Raw genomic sequence first — 23,577 nt, 5'->3', positions numbered from 1 at the left:
ATAAAAATTCGCTTGTCACATGGAGACGGAGCTTTCATTAATTATAGACTTGACCCAAACAGAAGAGTAGGTGTGGCTGAAAGTTAATGCTTGTGGTGGACAAATCAAACTTGTTTTCATGCAGAAGTGCATGTGCATTGAGATTATCCACCTCTGCTCTGTCTGTTTGTTAAATCTAAGAGACAAGATAAAGTTATTTCTTTTATAGAGGTGTGGCCACAGATCAGTGCCAGAGATAGAAGGAGTTTGTTGTAACCAGCTTCCTCAAAGTTAAGACTTTACTTAGTTTTTTTCTGAGGATTTTTCTTTACATGTAGTGATTCCATTGTAGGAGCATATTGTTTTTGCTCATCACAAAGTCTGTGCCTGGTTTACTGTGTTCAGAACTGCTTGGCAGGCTCCAGCTCAGACATTTAATATAATTAACATGAAGGTGTTTCCTGCTCGGGAGGTATTTAAAAGCATTCTAGGATGATCAAGCATTGAGGCTGGAAGATGAGCTGTTCAAAACCAATAGTTGAAGGCCTTGTAGATTAGTAATCCAGAAGAGAGCTGTTAATGAACAGAATGGAAGCAACATTAAGTAAGTGTACTGAATTGTAACAAAATGCTCATCATTTTAAATAACAAAGCCTTACACAAAATTAACTGGGCTGTCAGTGTCCCAGTTAAAAAAAATATTTTCCCTAGTTTGTCTGTACCTCCTTTCCCAGGAACCTCCCTCCATTCATTTTTCATTTCCCCCTGTGTTCTGTTTTTTGCATCCTTTCTTTTTTCTTCTCTCACTGATCATTCCTCTCACTGCAAGATCACTTTTTGGTAGCTGTTGAGAAAAGAAGGAGGTGAAACAGGAGAGTGGTAAATGGATTTGACAAGAGGCAAAAATACTGTCAGGAGACAACTCATTCCTCAAAAGGTGAAGCAAAACAAAGTCTGAAGGTGAAGCCCGTGGTCTTCTGGCTCTGTAAAGATGCAGAGATGCAGGTAGGCTGCCTTCAGTGAGCTTGTATCGAGAAGGAATCCTGAATTCTGCTGCTCTTTACTCGGTAAGCTAGTCCTTCTGAAGAAGCCAATACGACTTCAAAGAAGCACTTCGTAGTGTAAATCCATTTTATGATGCCTGTTTGAGCTGGCAGAAAGCCTGACCTCTGTGGAGGTATGTAGAAAACCCATCCACATCCATGCGTTTATTTTGATGTGTAACTTTTGACAATTCAAATAACTGTATTAATGGCATTTAAGGGAATGTGAGAAGGAAGAGCTCTGATGATAATCGGTAGGGCTGTGGACTGTACTGTGAAATGGTATCTACTTTGTTGCTATGCTAGAATCTGTGACAAAAATCACTTTCTGTGATGCACCTGTGACTGCAATTGATACAAATTTTTGAGTCACCTGTTCATCTTCTCTATTGTTATCTTGTTGAAAGGTCTAATACTTTTCAAGACTTCCCTGAACTACTCTTTCTGCTGGACGTGTGACTAGAAAAGCCATATGAAGTATGGGAATAGATTTTCACAAGTTGTATCTAAAAAGATGTCTGTGTTAAAGCATTTTTAAGTTGTTTTCATAAATGTAACTGTATATACACATAAAAGATGAAGGTTGTTTGCTCTAAGACATGAGAGTCATGGACCTGGCCCATTAAACACTCTCATAAATTGTGATTCAGTATTGTCATGTCTTAAGAAATGATGCTTCACTCAGATACTCCATATTGAAATATACATGGAATTTAAATGAAAGTAATTAATCTAGGATTTATATTAAAATCTCTGCACATTAATGTTTTCAGGCAAATGAGAAAATCCATAGTGATAGCTTTTGCAATAAAGTTATAATTACTTAAATTCTGAAATGATAAAGTCCATTATTAAGTCTGGAAGCAACAAAACATCTCATATTGCACAAGCTGACTTATGTCAGTATAACTCTATGTTTCCTTGCTACTTCTACTGAATTTGTCATTTCAGTTCAGTTTTCCATTCCTAACATCAAAAAGAAGTTATTTAATCATTTTAGTAGATTGTTTTTCCTTTCTTCTTAAAGTAAAATTTTTATGGGCAGTTTTCAAAGCTGAATTTACAAAGCTAAGTCTATTTTCTTAACTGGTGCCTTTCTAGTGCCACTTTAAAAAAAAAAAAGCAAAAAGATTGATTTTTTTCTGCAGCATGCTTGTATTTGTAGGTTACTAGGTATTTAGACTGTTGATATTCAGAGTGGACATAGTAAATCTACATTAATGCAATTTGTAATCACAAATCTCCATTGAGTGTAAGCCACTGTGTTATTTTGTGAGCAAAAAGTGGCTCAGTGCCTTGTTGCCAAAAGTCTGAGTTTCAATTGGGCTCAGCATAATTGATGCAAATGTGGAATGGCTGGTACCACACTAGATGTTTGTCTTTGTTCTAGACAGTGGACTAATTTAGCTCATGAAATCAACTCATTTTAGGTGAGTTCCTTTGCTGAAATTGCAGGGTGTGGTTTAGGAAGATTTTGATGCATAGATAAATGGATGAGTTTATGCAGCACCAGCCAAGCAGCACCTCACAAGTTCTGGTTGCTTCTCATTCATTTGGTCCTTTCTTCACTCCCACGCTGTGCTGCCAGGGGCTGACCCTCATGCTGGGCTCAGGGGCCTGCCCAGGGTGTCCTCACTGGCCCAAGGGGTGCAGGAGAGGCTGGAGCAGGGGAGAGCTTTGAACTGCTGAAAGCCATGTAATCTTGTGGATCTGGCGCTGAACGGGCCCTTCCTGTGAGCTGCAGTCCCCAGCTGCAGCCTGGAGCTGTGGTCATTCATTTCTGTGTGACAAGGGATGTCCCTGGCACAAGACCTAGCCCTCAGGTGTGTGTAACAGTGCATCTCTCCCTCCCTGCTGCCTCTGTGCCCGTCCTGCATGGCGTTTCCTGCCTTTGGACAGTGGGAATTGAGAGGCTTATTTTGGTGTATGCAAACCTGTTTTATCCCTTCTTGTGGGCAGAAACATTCCTCCCAAGAATGAAAGACTTTCCTACTTGTTGCTGGAGTTGTGTTGTATTTAGAATTATCTGGATGAATTGGACTTATTCTGTGTTCTACTTTGTTTCCACTAAAGTGGAACTTCAGTCCAAGGCAGATTACTAGATGCTCACAACAAACTTTAAAGAGCGCAAACTTTGCTGATTTTTTTTTCGACTATCAATTTGAACCAAAAATGCTAAAACTCATGTACAAGAGCTGGTGGGGAAATGGTGCAAGTGTGAGTCTGTATGTTCAAAAGCATTTTCATGTCCCTGGATTTGTGAACACCCTTCTGTGTCTCCCAATGTAGCTACAGAAAGTAGGAAAATGATGCAGTAACGTGATGTTTCTGTTCCTCAAGTCATGGTGAGTCAATATGAACAAAGGACGATGAGCATCATGTGTTTAAAGAAATGAGTGATGCTGGCTTTTCGTCTCCTCAGTCAAACAGCTTCATCTGGTTCTTTGAGCTTCTTACTGTATAAAATGAGATATTACCTGTGTTAGGTAATTCAATGTGATGATTATTGTTTATACAATGCTTTAAAGCTAGGCTAGAGTATAAATATCAAGATGAGCTTTTCACTCATTGAGATGGTCCAGTGCAGCATAGTTACAATTGACCTAGGGGCAAGGATATTATTGTTGTTCATTGCCCACCAAAACTGGAATTTAACTTTGCTTGGGCTTGCTGGATGCTACTGTAATATTAGACATGATTTGTTTTATATTACTACAAAACAACGAAGTTTATTATATATTTGCTGTGGTACATCTGTCAAAACAATTTCATATGCTATTAAAAGTTGTCCATACTTACACATATTCAGGGAATGAGATTTCCCCTGACAGGTTTCTCTATACAGATTAATTTTTCCCAAAAGTTAGGAGTTGAAAGATTACAGCAGAAAATTCCAGGAATATTTTACAAAGCAAATTTTTAGTAACCAGCTTTAGCTGTCTCCCAAACATGGCTGTGTACATGAAGCTGATGTAATGTCATCACTTTGCTGTGGGAGGAATGGAGTGATCATTGAAGGGATCATGGGTTTGTTGAGGCACACCTGGCATCTATGCAGAGGTGCCACCCAGTGGCTGGATGATAATAATGAGCTTTACTGATTTAAAAAAAAAAGGCAAAAAAATGCTTAAAGGAGTGCATCTTATATTAATATTGTATTCAGTTTTAGGATTTTTTTTAGACATCACTATCAGCATAGGAAACTCAGTTTCACAGAAGTAGTAAAAAAGTAGACAAAATTTGTTAATGGTCTTCAAAGTACAGAATGAAAAAAAAAGAGCTCCAGTAATTTGAATAGTCTTTAAGTGATGAAACAACGAAATGCATTCCTCCTTTGAAATGAGGTTTTAGGAAGCAAATCAGTACATGTTCCAGTTATTTTGTACCAAACTAAATTTTTACTTGTTGTTAGATTGTGATTTTTCCTATGCAAATGAGGGCTAGAAATACAACTAGAGAGAAGTGATGATTGTGGTAGGCATTAACTGAAGTTTATGATGCTTCTCCTCATAGGAATGTCAATACAGGATGATAATAATCTGGTTTGTAGGTAATAAAAAGGGAAAAGGTGAGTTGCTGTGAAGATACTTAAGATACGTAAGACAGCAGATACAAAATTACATCTATTACAGTTAATTCCGTAGCTGAGGAGAACATCAGGAGGCAAAAAGGGTGATGAGCATCTGGCACAGACCTGGTATAGATCAAGCTCTATGCTACTATTCATGAATATTTTAACTAGTTATATAATGGCAGGGGTTTGAGGCAGCTAACTCCATTATTCACTGAATTTCCGGATTATCAAACAGATAACTTTATAATTCAACTTTCTTGTTGGATTTTATAATCTGTCTTTCTGAAGTGGGTTTTTTCCCTAGTTAGTAGAGGTGCTAAAGAAGTTAACTTTAAATATAATTAATAATTGCAGTAATTTCTATGACAGAGGGGCTTTTTGTTTTTATAAAATGAAAGAAGATCACCTGGAATAAGAAACCAGAAGCTGCTTGGATTCACTGTATTAAAGATTTGGCTGCAGAGCAGCACTGTGTGTCTGTGTTGGAACTCAGAAAAACATGTTTTGAAGGCCTAATGACTGTAGTATTTCCAGCTGCATGCTGTTTGAAGTGCAGGAAAGTCAGAAGCTTGGAGCCATTTCATCTCATGAGCAGTTGCTCAGAGCTTCAACAAACTGTGAAATGCAAACAAATACATTTAATAACCTGAAATTAATATATTGTACTGGGAAGGCGGTAGAAAGAAAAAACAAATACATGTAGGAATGGAAGTGGACAACAAGTATGACAAGTTTGTGGTATTAGAGTGGCTCAGAAAAGCTCTGTGCAGTCTTTGTGTGAGCAAATGTATCGTGGAACAAAGCAGTGAGGCAGCAGACGTGCTCTTCATGGTTTTTTGGGTGAGCGGGGACATTGTGTCCAGTTCTGGACACATCTTTGCTGGAGAAGTCTTGTCAGAAGGAAACAGAGAGGACAACATGGGAATTCCTTACAAAAGGGAAGATGATGCTAAATAATGGTTGTGAGTGAGAAATACAGCTGAAGCCTGCAAGTATTTAAATGGTATGAATTTGCCAAACAAAGGAAGGAATTATTTAGGCTGAATTAGTAAGGCAGAGTGGAGTAACTATAACAAAGGGTACTTTTAGGTGAGGTATTAACCCTATTATTAAGACATATAACAAAACACCTCTAAGTAAGCCAGTAGGAATATTTCTATGCTGACAAGATGTGACCTAAGGTAGTTTAAACAGACTTTTCTATCTCTAGGATCTAGAAAGGTGGAGGCAGAAAGGTAAAACTCGATTCACCTGTGAATCTGAAGCCTGGCCATTAGATGGCAGGGTGCTGGCACAAGAGGGTGCGTGCCTCCCCACCACTTCTCAGTGCTGTGCCCAAGGAGGAGCTCAGAGCCATTCATCAGTCCCAAGGCCTGGGAGAAGTTTGAAATGCTCAGTTTCCCTGTAAAAGTCACACACACATCCTATCACTCCCACAACAGAAGGATATGCAGTACATGTCCCCCAAGCATACGTCCCTTCAAAAACCTGTGTGTCTGGTCCAGATTTCCACCCTTTGAAACTCTGTGTGAGTAGGTAGGTATGTGCAAGAGGTGTAGCAGCCACTTTGTATAAGAGCTGAAGTTGACTCTTCTGTGACCAGGGACACAAATGGGACTGCTGAGGCAGTGGGAAGAGGTGGTATAAATGTGGTAAGCAGCTTGCTGCAGACTGTTCAGGGAGTCCACATACTGGTTCTGTGGAAAAGATGACAGAAAGAATAACAAGCAGTAGCTTTGTATGGAAAACTTCAGCCCAGAGCAAGCTGTTTGAAATGCTCAAAATATATTACGGCTGTAACGACAGCAACTCAAATAATGCACAATTAAAAAACTCTTGTTTGAAATAGTCTAAACTGCTAAAGGATCTGCCCCAAGGAGTGATCCTTATAGATGTATCCACACCTCGTTAGTTTCTGGAGTGAACTGTTTGTGTTTGTGCCGCCTAACATTTGACCTGGGTCCGATGCCCCCATGGCTCTAAGATCATAATTATATTTTTGTGGCTTCAGTTCAAAGTGTCTGAAGTATGTGAAGGTTGCTTTGCTGCCTGCAAGACTGGTGTTCTTACAGCATTATGCCAAAAGTATGCTGCATGCTGTGGGGTGTGGGGCACACAGAGGCTGTCTGAGGACAAGAGGCTGGTTGGGATGGTGGAGGGCAGGAGAAGCCACTATTGGTCTAGTCCCATCCTTGTGGTGACATCCTCAGGGCAGTCCATCCACAGAGCTGTGCCTTGGCTTTTCCTTGGAGAGAAGTAGTCGATCTCCTTCAGAAGAGAGCCCAAGCACACCGTGATGCATGTGGGGTACGGCTAACAAGGGCACGAGGACCAGGGAGTGAACCAGGGAGGTAAATTATCTGTCAGCACAGGTGCATCTTTCATAGTCACGAGCACTGAGGTGGTGGATGAACCAGAGAAAAGCCCCTTAGTACTCTTTGTATTGTTCTGTCTTTTGCAGTAAATCTTTAGTCAGTCATTTTGCTGATCAGATTGATATCTGCTTCTCCCAGAGAGAAATTCTAGTCCTGATGTGGTGTGGGAGGGGGAAGATTGGGTAGAGAATCTGAGTAAACAAAATATCTTTCCATTGTAATCAAGTTGCTCTTGCTCATGCATGCTCTCTCTTAAAAAATGATCTCATACTGTGTTGATTGAAAAGCGGGAATAGGCAGGAACCATCTACTGGATACAGACTGAATACTCTTCTGAAAAACAGCAGATGGGACATGGATCTCAGGGCTGAATATAATGGATTATGAGGGAACCCATGTCTGTAAAATTTATAAGGATGCTAGTTTAGTAATCACTGTTAGGTTAAAATGAATGGCAACCCATTCTTTTTTTAGTGAGTTGTTTGCTTATTGGTCATACATTGTCTTTATATATTTTTGTCTACAGACTAGTTTCCTTTAAAATTATTTGTAATTGTCATATTTCAAGTCAATGTTTTAAGAAAGTTAATAAGATAACTTTGTGTTGCTACTAAGGATTAAGGCAGGTAAGAGTGATAGGGCAAAACTGTGTGGTCTGCAGCATAAAGAGAGCACTGCCAGGTCAGTTCCCATCTGATGGTTTCCTTTTCCAGTCAGTAGTTCTACTGTAAATCAGGTAAAGAGAAGATTTACATACCTACAGAACTTCTCCTTCCTCCTTTGCGTGCCTCATGCTCCTTCCAAAAGCTTGATAATTTCCAAGGCCTCCTTCTTGCTCTTCCTTTGCTTCACTGTAAAATTAGTTATTACTGTAACTAATAGCTCTGTGAAAATATGTGTGCTGGTTTTGGCTGGTGTAGAGTTAATTTTCTACCTGATAACAGGTGTGGGGGCATGGTTTGAATTTGTGCTGGAAACAGCATAGGTAACACAGGGCTGTTGTAGTTACTGCTGAGCAAAATGTCTGGGAGGGTTTCATAACACGCTCAGCGTGTTGCAAGCGCCTTCTCCCCCCGGAGCCTCGGGGCTCTGAGCAAGTGGGTATGGTTACACAAACATGCCTGGGTGAGAAAAGCAAGGTGTGGGTTGACAGTGCCTCAGTTTCTCTATAGTGACTGTCCCCCCATCTGCCCTTGCCCCACAGTGAGTTCTTCTGCCATGCATTGGGGTGAGCTGCTCCACATCTGGGCTGGAAGGAGAGGATTTGGCTGGGCAGCTGGGGCAGAAGAGGTGCAGCCCTGTGCCTTCACACCCTGTCTTGCCCTCAGGAGCTTGTGTGCGTGCCCATGCCTTCAGGCGGGAAGCGTACTGCAGCGTTTCCCTGGAAAACTGCCCGGTGCCATAAAGTAAAACTCGGAGGCTCTGGTAAGCTCAGCTCGTCAGCAGATTGTTGGGAGGATAGACCTCAAACCATGAAGAAATTCAGAGAGCATCTTTTCTCACCTGTTTGGAAATCTGGAGCTGGCTGTTTTCCAGTGCAACATCTTTGGGTTGAAAACCTCCCAGGCTGCTTCTGTCAACTCCAGTTTTTGGTGGGAAATTGTGTCCTTTAAAAAAAAGGGTGCTTGAAAGAATCAGTGCTGTTTCACTATATTCTGGAAGCAGCAGCTTTCTGGCTACCACACTGTGCACATGCCAGCACCCTGAGTCCAGTGGTGTCTCAGGGACTGATGCCATCAGGAATGGGCACATGGGGCAAGGTGTGAGGATGTCCCAAGGAGGCCCAGCCTTCACTGCTGGAAGGGAGCCAGCAGGTTCCTCCCAGGTGGATGTTGCTGGCTTGCCTGGGGACCACCACAGCCCCCTTCTGCAGCAGGACAAAGGATATCCTGGTGAAATATCCTGCCTTTCTACCTGTGAAGTGTTTGCTTCCAGAGCTTCCTTTGGCTCCTTTTGGCGTTAGGGGCTGGTGATGTGTTATTTTCTGACACATGTTCACTGTATGTCACTTGGGGTGCAGATGCTTGTCACCAGCCCAGCAGCATCATGGCGAATGGTGGCCTCTTGCAGAGTGTCAGTGTCACCCCAACACTTGACAGCTCTTCCATCCACTTCCCTTGGTGTGCCATTATTTTCCTCCTCCTCACCCTGACTTCTTATCCAGACTTCAGCCAAACAAACCCCTTCTTGGTCTCCTGCCCATATCGTGTCACTTGTTCCATTGCTCTGAGTCACGGAGTTGACAGTCTCCAGCCTGCTGTTCCTCCCTTCAGCAGTATTGACTGTAGACAGGGTAGGGTGTCACAGGATCTTCCAGCACTCTACCTGGGCAGCTTCTTAATGTGACTTCTGAATTCTCTCACATGCAATGTGTGTAGAACTACCCCAAAAGCAAACTCTATCGGTGGAGGCAGAACATGAAAATCAAGATGGTCAGCTCAAAGTCAGCTATGTCCTGGGGAAGGTAACCAGCTATTAAGAGTGATGCAGTTTCTTCCTTAGAAATAGGTAAATAAACAAAATAATTGCGCGTGTTTATTGGGATATGTGTAAAAATGTCAAAACATTTTCACCACAATTATGCAATAAACTGAGCAACTTTATAAATATGCCTGAGGCTTTTCTCCTCACTTATTCACTCTTTGAAAACTCTATATGAAAGTCAGTTATAAAACTGAATTTGCAAATAAAGCTGTACAAACAGAGCTGGATTTGGGACAATATGATGAGTCTGGAAGAGAAGCCTGTGGGAAAAGGTAGTTTTGTTCCAACCAAAATGGAAAATATGCATATTCTAAGGACAAAACAAAACAAGAACATTTTGAGGCTTTTTTTTTCCTGTGAAAGCAAAGTATTTGATGAAGGTATTTTTTCTGCCTAGAGATCTCTCAATGTTTCAAACTGGGGTGAGTTCATTGGGTGGCCACCAGTGTGGTGGTTGCCTGTAAGGCTCCTCTTGCCCTGTGAAGAGAGGATGGAGAATTGGAGCTGGTTCAGTTTTGGAGAGGCAGCAGCTTTGTGTGGTGATGCAGATGAACTCAGTGTAGGTGAACACAGTGGTGCACGGTGGGAAGACAAGACAGCAGCAAAAAGTTGATAAAGAATAGATTCAGTTTAGGTGTAAGAGAAGCCATTTTCACTTATGTCCAGAGAGGTTGTGATGTCTCTGCCCTTGCATATTTTCAACAGTTGGTTGGATAAAGCCCTGAGCAACCTGGTGTGTTCCCATAGCTGACCCTGCTTCAGGCAGGACATTGGACCAGAGACTTTCTGGGGTCCCTTCCAACCTGAATTGTCCTGTGATTCTATGAAAAATTCAATCTAATTTTGAAATAAAAATATCAAAATACATACCATTTTATAAAAGCTGCATTTTAACCAATTGTTGAATCATCTAAAGGACAAAAATATATAAACTGTTATATTTATCAACCTTTTAATAAAACTGTATCTTCAGAGAATTCTGGATTCTTGCTACTTTGATTTTTCAGCCAGTGAAATGGAAGAGATTTTATGACTTGGTCAGTTTTTACTATTTTATTTCTCTCTTGACAGGAGACTAAGTGAACTTTTTCACATTCTTTGGATTCAGAATTTGAAATTTAACACTGCAGAATAAACATACACAAAATTAGGTTTCTGAAGGTTTAGGACTGACTTTCTTAAAATGAATGTATTGCTTTAAAGATTGTATACACTTCTATTGTGACAGCCTCTTCCCAGTAAGTGTCCTTCAACTGATTCTGAGACAGCTTCCAGAAGGAAAGTGAACAGAACATGGGATGTAACGTGGAACTGTAAACCCCAAAGGTTGTAATCTGCTGTCTCTGAAGAGGTGGAGTGACAGGAGATAAGACAACTAATTTTTCTACCTTGTGGCTCTGATGTGGTTATCCTGCTGAGTATTGTATTTGGATTTTGGTTGTTTTATTATCAGGAAAAAGCTGACAGGTTAGTTTCAGAGAGCTAAAGCAGATGGGATGAATTAATGTCTAAGAAGAGGAGAAAGTAGTTTAGCTAAAATAAAGCAGTAAACTTTGGAAGCACCAGAGGCCTGCAACAGGAGAAGACATCTTAGTGTTTTGTCAGAAATACAGACTCAGGTTTGTTTTTTTTTCCTAGGATGCATTAACGAAATGATGTTTCCTCTCCTTGCAGGTACTATGATGTGTCGGGCAGACGCTACACTGTTCAGGAGAACCAAACACCATCAGTGATCTGCCCCCACTCTTACGCTCTCCCAGCGATATCAATGTCTACTGCCTCACTACCAGCAGCACTTAGAAAGGTAGGACAAAACTAAATATGCGTGTTTATATTATATAAATTTGTATATAGATATACACAAACATACTTACATATATCATGAAGATGTCTGTTCTGAAAACAGAATTTAACACAAGGTGTAATTGTAATCTTCCTTTAAAAGACCTGTGTTTGAAGTACTGGAAAATTTTCAAGTTAATAACATGTACGGAAATAAGGAAGGTACATAATGACTATAGCTGGCATGAAGAGACAAAAAAGAAAATGGCTCGAGGAGATCTTCCACATGCTCCCACAAACCATATGGCTTTTTCCTTTTGTTCATAAAAAATATGTAAGTCAAAATAATGAAGGAACGGCACCTAAATTTCTACAGTTTCCCACTTAACCCGTACGGTTTCCTTCGTAAGTTTTTTCCCCAGAGAAGGAGGAATGGCTACACATTTGCTTCTAGTGTTCATTTAGCTCGTGTAGTGTTACTCATTTGCTTGGCAGCAGTATTACTGCATGGAAGCAAGCTAGGGAAAATGCTAATTACTCCTGTTCTAATGTGAGAACTTAATTTCAGATTGCAGACAAAGTTGTGCAATGCCATTCTTGTCTTTATTGTAATCTTTCCGTGGAGAGAGAAATACTATTTTTCCACATTAACAAAAGTACTCAGCAGGCCAGTAATTGAAAAGGTTGCTTTCTTCTTGGTTGTGGAACTAATATTCATCTGAATATATTTGATGAAGGCTTAACATATTCTGTCTTTAAAACAAACACATTTATTTTTCAGTGTTCTCAAGCCAGCAAATCTCATCTACTAATTTCTGCATTTGGTAAAGACTCATTGGTCTTCAGCTTAATACACAAATGACACAAACCCCAAATATCCCTTTTGGTTTCAGGATTTTAGTTCTATTGATACTGTTGAAACATCCTAAAAAAGATCTCAGTTCTTCACAAAACAGCAAAATGGCATATGTACTGCGCTGGGATGACATTCCATTGTAGTAAAGCTAGCTGGGAAATTGGCTTTCCAACAGAAAAAATCACTCTATTGCTGTCTTGTATATTAGCTTCTTGCAAGGACTTCTAGAAAAGCAAGATTGGTATTTTTCAATGGAAAGAATGGGAGGGTTCACATGTAGCTTAGAAAGTTCTGAGTTGGCATTTAGTTCTCTTGGAATAATTTGTTCATACTTACAGCTAAATTAAACTGTAGGGGTGTCATTTCTCTAACCTGGAATCAATCCATTTTTACTAAGAACATTTACAGCCTTTTAAATGAAGCTTCTGAAAGTGAGTGAGACTTGGCCACATAATTTTATACTTTGATGTATAACGCAAAAGTCTGATTGTTAGATAAATCTTAAAAATCAAGGAAATCGCCTCGGGGGGGTTTGTGTGTGTGTGAATTCAGCAGTTTCTTTTGTATTGGGATAATCTCCTAATGTGTGTAATAACACAGTCACCTGCTGATGACAGATGGTTTATGGGGATTGGGATTTAAGAAGCCCTGCCTTCCCTCAGCATTTCTTGTGGGAGAGTGGTAGAAAATGGTGCATTAGAAAACTTAAGCTGTTTGCATCAGGCTCCTCTCTGTTGCTGTTCTTTCTTTGGAAATCTGTTCATAAGCCTTTCAAAGGTAAATGTAGTGAGTAGAGTCTTGCAGGATAATGTGCCCAGACTAATTAGTTTTATCCTCTGTTTTTGCCTAATTCACATTATTCCCTTTACCTTGGGTAATTAAGAACTGACTCCTGCAATGACTAAGACAAGCTCTCCTACATTCTTTTGTTAATTAAACAGTCTTCCTACAAAACCTTGCTTATCAGTCTCTGGAGCTCATAAAATTTTGGTTTTGTTTTCTGGGGAAAAAAAAGTAACCTGATTTTGCTTCTTTCCTTTTTTTACGGTAGCAATTATTAAATGATGGCGTTTGCTTTAACCTAGATTGCCTTTCACTCTCAGCCAGTTCATGCCCTACTAGTCAGCAGAAGATCTGAAATGGCCACTCCCTTAATGGTTTTCTTTACCTTCTAAAGAAAAAGCTGTCCCCAGCGTATTCCAAGAACTTGTTGGACTGTCTCCTTCTTGTATTTATTTTCCAACAGAAAAAAAAATTTAATTTCAAGAAGTAATTAAAGCCATCAGGTTCTGTCCTTTTGGATGCTTCCCTTGTGTGATCAAAAAACATGACTTCTCTCCACCCAAAAAGCTAGTCTGTAATAAACTTCTATCTTAGTATACCCTGGTTTTCCCTTTTCATCTTCTTCCAAGATTGTTTAACAAATCTTCATCTTGCCTCTTCCTGTACTGCACAGCAACTGTTCTTGACAAAACTTTGCTTCTCTTTCTTTCTGTTCGACTTCCATAAATAGTGATGGTAAAACAGCAGGATATGAAAAAATGTTTAAGATCACTTGCTTCGTGATATTACTCAATGAGTAAATGTTGTGTTGCCCAAATTATAAGGCAAAAATACTTCCTTTCACTACAACATTTTCTCAGGAAAAGAGAGACATCCTTCTATAAAAATATTTCTTTTTCATCAGATACTTCTGATGTTGATTCAGATGTACTTCTAGTTCTGTACAGATTTCCACTTTCTTTCCCTTTGCAAGGCCATCTGGAATCTGTAATTTTGTTTACTGCAAGCTTTTGATTGGAAAAACTGAAAAATGTCAATCATGTAACAGTGAAAGAGAGATTTCAGAGTGCTCTTATCAAAATACAAATTGTGTATGTTTATTAAGTCATAGGAGGTGACTATGAGAAATTAAAATTCATACAAATTTGAGTATATGATTCGTTTTTGGGGTTGATCCTCTTGTAGACCACTCAAAAGTTGGACTCGATTATTCTTGTGGCTCCCTTCTAACTCAGAATATTCTGTGATTCTGTGTGATTCTTCACTTTTGTAGTCCTGTGCTATTTAATGTGCAAACATTTGTTTCATGAAATTGAAGATTAGTTGTTTCTTCTTTGGTATTTTGGTAAATAGACATCTGATAACACATTATTAAATATTAAAAAGCCATCAGAAATAATTTCTGGATGTCAGATCCACAAAATACACTATTTCTAGATTCTAAAACTCAGCTTATTCCTTTTCCCAAATAATGCATTACATCACTGGCTACATTTCCCAGTTTCACTAGTCGAAGCTAAATAGGAGCCTTTGGTACCCTTGAGTTTGTTTGCAAGTGAAGGGGAAATAGCTTTCTTAGATTCCTGTTTATATTTAGAATGTCTGTGTGGATTCACGTTGAGGATTGCTTGAGCTGTCATATGGCCTATACTGCATGAAGTACATAGCTGTGGCCATGATTTTATTATCTGGTTTTTATACTTTCAGACTTATTAATAAAACAATGTGGCCAGTGTTCTCACTATGAATGGAGGAACAACTTCCTGAATGTTTGATTCATTTCATTCTCTTTGGATAAATAATAATTCAGTTTGAGAACCAAATCATTAAATAAAATGTGCATTTTGCAATCATGAAGCTTCAGCAGTGACAAAATACTTATACCAAGAGTGAAAGAGTTCTAACTGTGCAATGGCAAACTCAAATGACCTTAAATTATGTAGTTAAAGACAAACAGGTGTTAAGCTGATAGGTTTCTGTATAGTTATGCTGAAAGGCATTTATTCCCCTAGAGAACAATTTCAAATTTACATTGGCTTCTGCTGATAGTAAAATGAGTGAATAAAAATAAAGTTCTTAATGCTTCATTATTTATATACTTCCTGTGCACGAGGAATAATGATCACAAAAATCTAGATTTTAAAATTCCATGCAAGATACTTAGGTTTCAACATCTTTTTTTTTCTGAGTCGCATCTATGTCCTCTAATGCTGTCTCTGCTCTTATATTCAGGTGTTGATTAGTCATATTTTCAGATTTATAACCAGGTACCTGTCTAAAGGTTTCTCAGGATTCTCCATCTAGATAAGAGTTCTCACACCTACTTATTACCTGAGCACAGCCACTGCCTCTCACACAAAGATTCAGTTCTATAACATGAATATTCATCGAAGGAAACTGGGTGGAGTACTTCTAACACCCAGGTGTGGCTATGGAAGCCCATTTTGATTCTGTGTCAAATTACTGGATTAAATGAGTTTATTCTATCGCTGCCTTTGCCATATTCCTGAGACAGCAGATATGCAGATCCCTAATTCCTCCTGCTCTTTTAACTCATCTTTCAAGATGATAGTTCATCAAGGTCTAAGATATTTTCATGTTTGGATTCCTCATGTGCTTCTTTAATTTGTCTGCCTTGCTCAGAGAAATGTTAGCAAGGCATTCAGAGTAGCTGGTCATACTGCTTTTTCTTACAGTGGTTTCTTTTCTCAAGAAATAACAAAACCTAAAGTCTGTTTGGGATCCATGGGGTTACTAAATTACCTCCCAGACTGCTGTTTAAATGGTAGAAACAAAGCATTTTGTACTGTCAGTTGATAAACTTCCATACCAAGTCAGTGAAAAAGCAGGTGAGTCACTTTCCAAAGTAGCAGACAACAAAATTACCAGTTCATGGATAGGTGAGAGGAACTTATCCAGAGGAGAACAAGTCGTTGCCTTAAGGTTCACCCCAATTTTTAATAGATAAGGCCTTTCAGTGGTTAACCAGTCTCCTCCCAGAATTTGAGACCGAAAGAAGAGAAGGCCTCCTTCTCCAGTTTGGAATCAGAAAGCTAAACAAAACCTGGTGGCCAAGGTTCTGCAAAATGAGTCATGCAGGGGCTGAGAAGATTTGCTGGTGTCAGTTTTCTCAAAGGAGAAAAAACACCCACACTTTCAGGAGAACCCAAACCTGCCTTGTGCAAGGATTGAAGGGAGAAAAGGAGGGGACATTATATGACACTGAGACGTCTTTTTCTTTTGAGGTGAAGGGGACTTACAGGAAGGCAGTCGCCTAGGAGAGGGCTAGGGGAGGCGGGGACTGGGTTTCTCCTTGGTTTTGTTTTGTTTTGTTTTCTTTTACAATCTAGATAGGTCCTCCCTCAGTTTGGAATAGGTTGTATCTTTCCAGCCAATTAAATGTTGCATCAGGACAAATTTTTATTGCATTGCCTGGAAAAAGACAGGAAAAAAGCCTGCTCAGTGCTGTGCTGTATGTCTGGATTCTTGCCAGTGTTTCTATCTACTTAACTACACTTATGCTCAATTTTTTTTTTTCATTTTTTCTTCTCTTCTTTGGGATAACTGTTGTGTTCCTTATCTGGTAAAATTGCTGTTATTCCTTGTGTGGGAAATATGGCGAGGGTCACTCAGGGTGGTTGTACACCTCACTGAGAGCGTGTGTTCCATGCAGGTCATTGCTACCAAGTGGTGGTTCCAGCCACCATCCTTCCCCAAGTGTAACTTGTTTCCCTGAAATAATGGTCACACTTTCCACCTCCCTCCCAGGCTTAACCAGTTGAATAATTTTCCTTTCCTTTTTTCTTTATTTTCTTCCTTCATGTTTTTTTTTTTTTTTTCTACTAGGAATTCCCCCTTGCTAGTAGACACAGATTCAAAATCTCTTGATAATCCCTGCACAAAGGTGACATTCACTTACTCCCTTTTCAGTTACTCATATTTGTGCTCACTCTGCTAGGGCTACTTGTCAATCATGTTGCTCCCCTTTATCATCGAGAGTAGCTTCCCATGTTTTAAATTTAAAGGATAACTTCAAAGTTCTTTATATAGACAGGTCTACTTGCCAGAGTTATCTGCATGTGATGTGCCTCAGGTTCACTCATTTATGGCAAATCTGAATAAATACATTTCTTTCATTTAAATCAGTCAAAAATACAGTAATAAATATTTTATAGGCTAAAATATATATACTAATTTTATTTACATTTTTATTTATAAACTTATACAGATATGTATGTATGGGTGTATATTTAAATGTAAATAAGAACTGAAGGATGTTGGGGGGATTTTATTCATAACCTATAGCTTTGGGATTGCTGTCCTGATGTATTTGTATCAGTTGAAGAAAACAGTATATAGAGAGAATGGAAAAAGAACAGATGTGGTGAAGTTTGGATCACATGAGAGTTCTTTGACAACATTCAGAACAGCTACATTATTCATTGTCTGTATGGCTTTTAATAGGATGCTATTGTGCTAACAGCACAGTAATTCCTTATTATGGTTTAAAATGTATAGGGAAACATGAAAATGCTATACTGGTTTATCTAAGGGTTTTTTCCTTTTATCCTTTCAATGCAATTTGTTCCTATTCTTGGGCTGCAACCATTATGTGGTTTGGGCAAGAAAGTGATGTTAATAGAAGAATACTGAAGTCTTTACTTTGAGATTCGTGGGGGGGAAGTAATCAAATTCTCAAACCAAACCAGTTGAGTAGGGTGGAGAAATGTGGGAAGGGAAAAAGAATGCTTCATTTTGCCCTGACCATGCCAGGCCAACTTGTACAGTTGACAAAGCATTTATACACTTAACAAATATTTAATTTGGTCTTTCCCTTAAACTTTTAGAATTTTTAAAGATGTTTAGCTCCGAGTCATCTCTGTTTTGCAATAGCATGAGATAATTAATAGAGAATTATTTTTTCAGATTTATTTAGTTGATAAATATGCAATTCATAATTAAAAACACATCACCATAAACATTAAGAAAAAAGCAGAATTTAGAATGTAGTGAAATCATTATGGAAGCCAGGAAATGCAGAACTGGGACAGAATTTAAATGCTGACAATTTAAATCACAGTGGTGTCTCCCAGAATCACTTGTGTTCCAAGAAGCCACTGTATATTAAATTACTTGTCCACAGTGTTTGGTGAGTAGTGTCATAAACCAGTAAACTGAAATGGCACAGCAAATGTTAAAACCCACAAAGCACAGGGGGAATAATTGGAATATAAAAGTCTATCAAAACATTTTTCTTCAGGGAGAATATTTAAGAACAGGGTCTACAGAGACATAATGGCAGTGTTGACTGCTGTAAGTATATTTAACTGAAAGGAATGCTCAGGATACTGGAAACAAAGCAAAATTAACCCCAGCGTGTCCAGATAGTCTTTGTGTAACACCACCTGCCAGCAAGAACCCACCTGCAGACAAGCTCTTCCTTAAGAACAGCACTAAATAAGAGTGGAAGACTGAACTATGCTTTTGTACTGTCCTTTAACATAGACCTTTCTCAGCATTAGAACCTAAAAATGTAGAAGTAGCAGAGCCCTTATACAAGCAATTTACTTGTAATAGTGCACGGGTGCTGTTGTACCTCTAGGAATGCTGAGGGCACTTGGGCAGCCAGCTCTAGGTGTAAGTCAGCATTGGTAAGGCTTATTGCACTGATGGAACCTAGATACCATGTCTGTTTTTATGGAATAAAATAAAGAGAAATGTGATATGAATTTGTCTACATTAAGCCCATTGGCTTTTGGGCTGTACTAATTTTACATCCATTGCTTTACCTGTGTCTGTTCTTTGTTAAGGATGCGATAGGAAGAGGGAAGAGGGGGCAAGAGGGATACCAGACAGGAGAGATCAAAAAGATGGCACAAAAGCAAGCTAAAACCCCAAAGCAAGAACAATTATTTATAGATTAAATTCACAGCAGATAGGAAAGAAACCTAACCCAAAAATGGAAGTAGGAGTGTTCAGAAGACTGAGTAAGTGGTTTCTGTAATTTAAATGCTACAGTTACATAATAAAAGGTTTGTGCTTTTCTAGGATTCTGCTGTGAGTCAGTTGATTTTATGTTTCTGCTTGAAGAACTACAATTCTGATAATTGCATCCCTGAAAGAGTAAACAATTCATAGTAGAATTGCCTTTCTAACACGATTGATCAGTCTGAGACACACGACAGAATCAAAGATCCATTAGTTTAGAGTATCCATGATGATACAAACCTTTGGTCAAGCATCATTCTGCTCAGGTTTCCCAGGATACAAGCATTCATAACACTGCAGTGGAGATGTTCTGGATATAAAGACACCATTCTTTGACAGAGGAAGATGACAGGTGGCCTCAATTCAGACATATTTGCTAACAGTGAAGACAGAAGAATCAAGCAACTAATTATACATGCAGTGTCATACTCACTGTGTAGGCAGAGGACCAAAATTCTGAGAAGTCCCCATGTCAAAAAGCTTGGGCATCAGCTTGATTTTGCTTTAGCCCACTGAAGACACGGTCATCCTTTTGTCTTCCAAAAAGTCTGGAAATCTATAGCTAATTACACAAGAGAGGTTCTCAGCTATCCATGACAAAACCTCTCTGAGTGTTGCTCAACAAAATTACTTCTCTGCTTAATAAAATACTGTGCTGCTGACTAGACTGATGGCATCATGGCAATTTCCTTGTCGGTTAACTTTTTTTCATATTCCCAGCTCATTATTCCTCTTATCCCCATTTGAACCACAAATTCATTTCATTACAAAGGTTTTAATTTTGCTGTTTCCAACATGGCTTAAGACACTAACTCTCTTATTTCCTAAAAATAACATCTAGGTTAGGTTATGTCCCATTCTTATGGCTGGTTCAGAGAGACATTGAAAGCATCTTTTATATTTCTGCTGCTTTTCAGTGAGATTAGTAGGGGAGCATCTAAGTTATGGTTGATTGTGTGTGTACAGGACCACAGCTGACAACAAACATGGGCCTTAGAGAAGGGCAAAACACAGGAGGGAAGACGGCATGGAGTTATGTATCATTTTCATAGAAGGAGCATAGGTCCTGGAATATTGGTGCAGGAGGAATCTCTGTTGTAGTCCAATACTTTGGCATTCGAGATAGCAGTGGATGTACTGGGTGAAGAAGACTCCCTTCACCCCTTTTGAATATATATGAAGGCAGGGATACCAGTAAATTCTTACTCTGATAGACATCTTTCAAGTACTCACAAAGTGTATTGAGGAAATTGTTGGGGTTTTATATACGCAGTTAAAAACAGCCAAACTTGTATCAGACAACTTGCATGTATTTAATCTTGATTAGCAGCTTGAGACAGATGTCACTCAGACAGCTCTCCTTTGGAGCAATTCAGTATATTCACCTTGGTGCAGGTGAAGTATAAATAGGTTATGTTCAACTCTACATTGGATCTGAATCCTGAATAGTGTTCATATTCAGCTGTGTTTGGAATTGAATTTCATCTGAGTTATTGCACGCTCCATGTAATATTGTGAACAAATTTAGTGGAAGCAGTGGATGAGCATGTGTTTCTTTTAGAGAGGATTAATGGTGGCCTCAAGTCATGTGAGCAGTGCTCCAGGAATGTGATAGTGCTGAGGCCTTCAGGGCTGGGCTGCTGAATAAACTACAGGCTCCCAAGCAGGGACAAAATAAAAGGTCTATCAAACCAGCACACGTCTGCGCTTTGCAGGAGTGAGATAATGTGGACAGCCACATACTCAGTGTGGTATTGCCCAGGGAAGGCAATGAACCCTTAATGCATTGCAAATTATTTAGGAGGTCTGTCATCAATGATCAAGCATTGACAGTACATAATGACTCTGGTAATGGTGACATGGGAGTGTGCACCAGGCAGTCTGGTATTATCGGTGACCATCCTTTATCTGCCCCACCTCTGTGTATCATCATGCCAAACACGCAGCTACATAGCATTTCAACATTGCACTGGTGTTACTTATGCTACCATGTAACTTTTCCTTAGGATGACATCCGGCACTTTACTGCTTTCTTCCTAAGGGTGTACTCCTCCCTCCTCTTTCCCTTGGTGAGTGCAGTCCTGTGAAGTTGCTCTTTGAATGACCAGGGCTTTGTTTCTGGTCTCCGTGCTGGGCTGCTGTGCAGTGATCTGCAGTGTGGACAGCTGAGGACTTGTTCTGCACCATGCTTTTCTTGTACCCTTTCCATACTTGTGCAATGTGTTGGAATGGTTTTCAGGACTTTGGCAGCTGGCTCTGCTCTCTCCTTGGGCGTAGCCCTCTTTCCATTTTGCCATGCTACGTGACCAGGTGGCTCACAGTACACCTGAGCACCCTCAGATCTGAGGAGGTTGCGACACAAAGCTTTTGCTAATAGTCCATTCCTCCTGACCAGGCTTTTGCCACTTTTTAAGCTATATAATGCGTATGACAATTAGGAATGTGTATATGCATACATATATGTGTAATTTATTGCTCTGTAGTGCCAGCTGCAGTGTAATAATGGGTTTGAAGGGGGTAGTCATGAAAAATTTCATCTTTCTGGTTTTATTGTCTCAAGAACTGAATTAGAATGAATAAGCTGCAATGCTTCTTCCCTCACCTCTTTAAAACAAGCACTCAGCCTGCCATGGCTGAAGATCTGCAAAAGCAAAGCATGATCCACTTAAAAAACCAAACTGCCTAAACTACTGTTTGAATAAGATTTAGAGATTGTAAAAGACTGCTGCTACAAACTAGTTAATATAATTTTCAAAATCACAGTGGGCAACATTTCACCAGCTAAGTCTTCAGTTCGTTGTGGTTACAAATAATATCTAACGATTTAAATAAATGTAATGTTTTCTACTACAAACTTTTCTTTTTTATGATGGAATTTTGGCATCATAAATTACTCTGAATCATATCTTATGACGTGCAAATGAAAACTTCCTCTCCTATCTTTACAATTCTCCTCCCCTCCACTTTTTTTTTTCTTTTCCTTTTACCAATTTGCTTTCTAGGGTACATTTGCTGTGAGGAAAAAAAATTGTCTCAGAGGAAAACAGAGGTTTAAAAGTTTAGCTTTTGAGAAGTCTGAAAAATCTAACAAACTACGCCCCAAAATATTTAGCAACTAGAGTTCAGATTAAAAAAACATCAAGATTTTTTTGGTTTTTTGTGTTGCCTGTGGAGAAATTTGTTATTTTAAAAGGCTCATCAGAGGTAATTCTGGATATTTCTCCTCCCTCTTCTCCAGGGAACTTGATGGTTTTGCTTCTTGAAGCACCAAGGGTATGTTTTTTGTCTGGTGTTTCAGATGGTTTTTATTAGATAAATTTCTGAGTCTTGGACCTGAAAAAGACCCCACTTTCCAAACATGGGAGATGTGTAGACAGTTTGTGAGGGGTTTTTTCCAAGTGTCTGCCAAGCAAAAGAGAAGCTCCCCCTGCTTGTTGCTGGCTGCTGTTCCGAGCCTTGTGCACAGCTGGGAGACTGAAGAGCCTTGTCAGCTTCACCGTGTGGCTGGCTGGCAAAGCCTGAGTTGCAGAAGAGAAAAACGATGGAGTCACCTGCAGAGGAAAAGGGATGTAGCGAGAGAAAAACCATACAGAGTAGGAGAGATTTGTATTCCCAGCCTTTCCCAACAGGTGCCAAGAAGGCGTGGGAGGGAAGAGGTAGATTAGGAACAGGAGAGAAGACTCATGCCTGCCTTCTGCATACAGGAAACGCTTGCTGTGTACCAGGTTTTAATGGTCCACAACCACCTCCCTCCTGCATTCCAAAGCACCAACAAATAATAGAGTGAGTTTATGCAAAGAGGACTCCAGGAGTTGCTAATGGAGTGTATTTGCTATAATTTATTTAGAAAGGATCTAAAATAGTTTGAGCCCAACACTAGAACTGTTGTAGCTAAAACTGTGGTTAGTGATGATGCTTCTAAGGGTTATCTTTAAAAGTACCTTTGTCCAATCTGTTGTTCTAAGCCAATCGTAGAGTATGTTGGATTGGCCTATATCCAAACTAACAACTTCAGAAATTCAAGTGCAGAATGAACAACTCTGCGTATTTCTTGGCATTTCCTGGAAATCTGGGTGTTTCTGAACTGTGCAGTTTCATCCAGTTTGATCTAATTCCCTCTTCCATTATTGTTAATCAATAAAATGTATTTTTAGAGGTAAGACATGATGTAGGTTTTTTTTAATACCAAGTCGGAATTGGAAATTTCATCCAATTATCCACCAATAATAGTAGTGCAATTTAAATGGTGTTGCAGTTGTATCTCTTTAGTAGCTAACATTTAGCAGTTTGAGTGCACAGTAGCATAATGCAGCATGACTGTAGTAATTCACCTGTAATAGCAAGAAAACATGTATCTCCCTTTTTTCTTCAGAAGTAATAATGTATCTGTTTTCTAGATAGACATATTTTTTATTTTAATGCTTTCTGCATTAATTAGTTCTGTTTGGAGCCTAAAATAAACACACCTAAGAGCAAAAATGCATTTCATGAGAACGTTTCCTCTTAGAAGTTTCTCTTGCTTAATGGAGAATATTGCGATATGGAAGTAATTGTGGAATTATAGACAAAGAGTTTGAAGGACTATTTGATTTACATTTTTGCCCACAACACTGTAGGGAACTAGTAGGTTTGGAGTCATTCCCATTTTCTTCATACTGGCTTTATAAAGTTTATTCTAACCAATATTGAGGCAGTTCTCTGTAATAGTTATTA

At 39.3% G+C, this 23,577-nt stretch overlaps 1 protein-coding gene across 2 annotated transcripts in view; it reads right to left on the bottom strand.

Annotated features, from left to right (window-relative positions):
* Positions 1 to 329: 329 nt before the first annotated feature.
* RTN4IP1 (reticulon 4 interacting protein 1) overlaps positions 330 to 23,577 on the bottom strand; it is a 100,236-nt gene continuing 76,988 nt past the window's right edge. The window contains exon 9 of one of the 2 annotated variants that reach the window (XM_033055398.1): positions 330 to 823. In XM_033055398.1, the coding sequence (XP_032911289.1) occupies positions 728 to 823 (96 nt within the window). In that variant the 3' untranslated portion in view covers positions 330 to 727. Of the gene's footprint in view, positions 824 to 17,844; positions 22,416 to 23,577 lie in introns of those variants that run through there. The other variant, XM_033055406.2, reaches the window with a different exon arrangement.

The sequence above is a fragment of the Catharus ustulatus genome, chromosome 3 (assembly GCF_009819885.2).
Source record: "Catharus ustulatus isolate bCatUst1 chromosome 3, bCatUst1.pri.v2, whole genome shotgun sequence".
Taxonomy (NCBI): Eukaryota; Metazoa; Chordata; class Aves; order Passeriformes; family Turdidae; genus Catharus; species Catharus ustulatus.
Note: the sequence above shows the minus strand (reverse complement) of the source record. Positions and strands in the feature narration are given on the sequence as shown.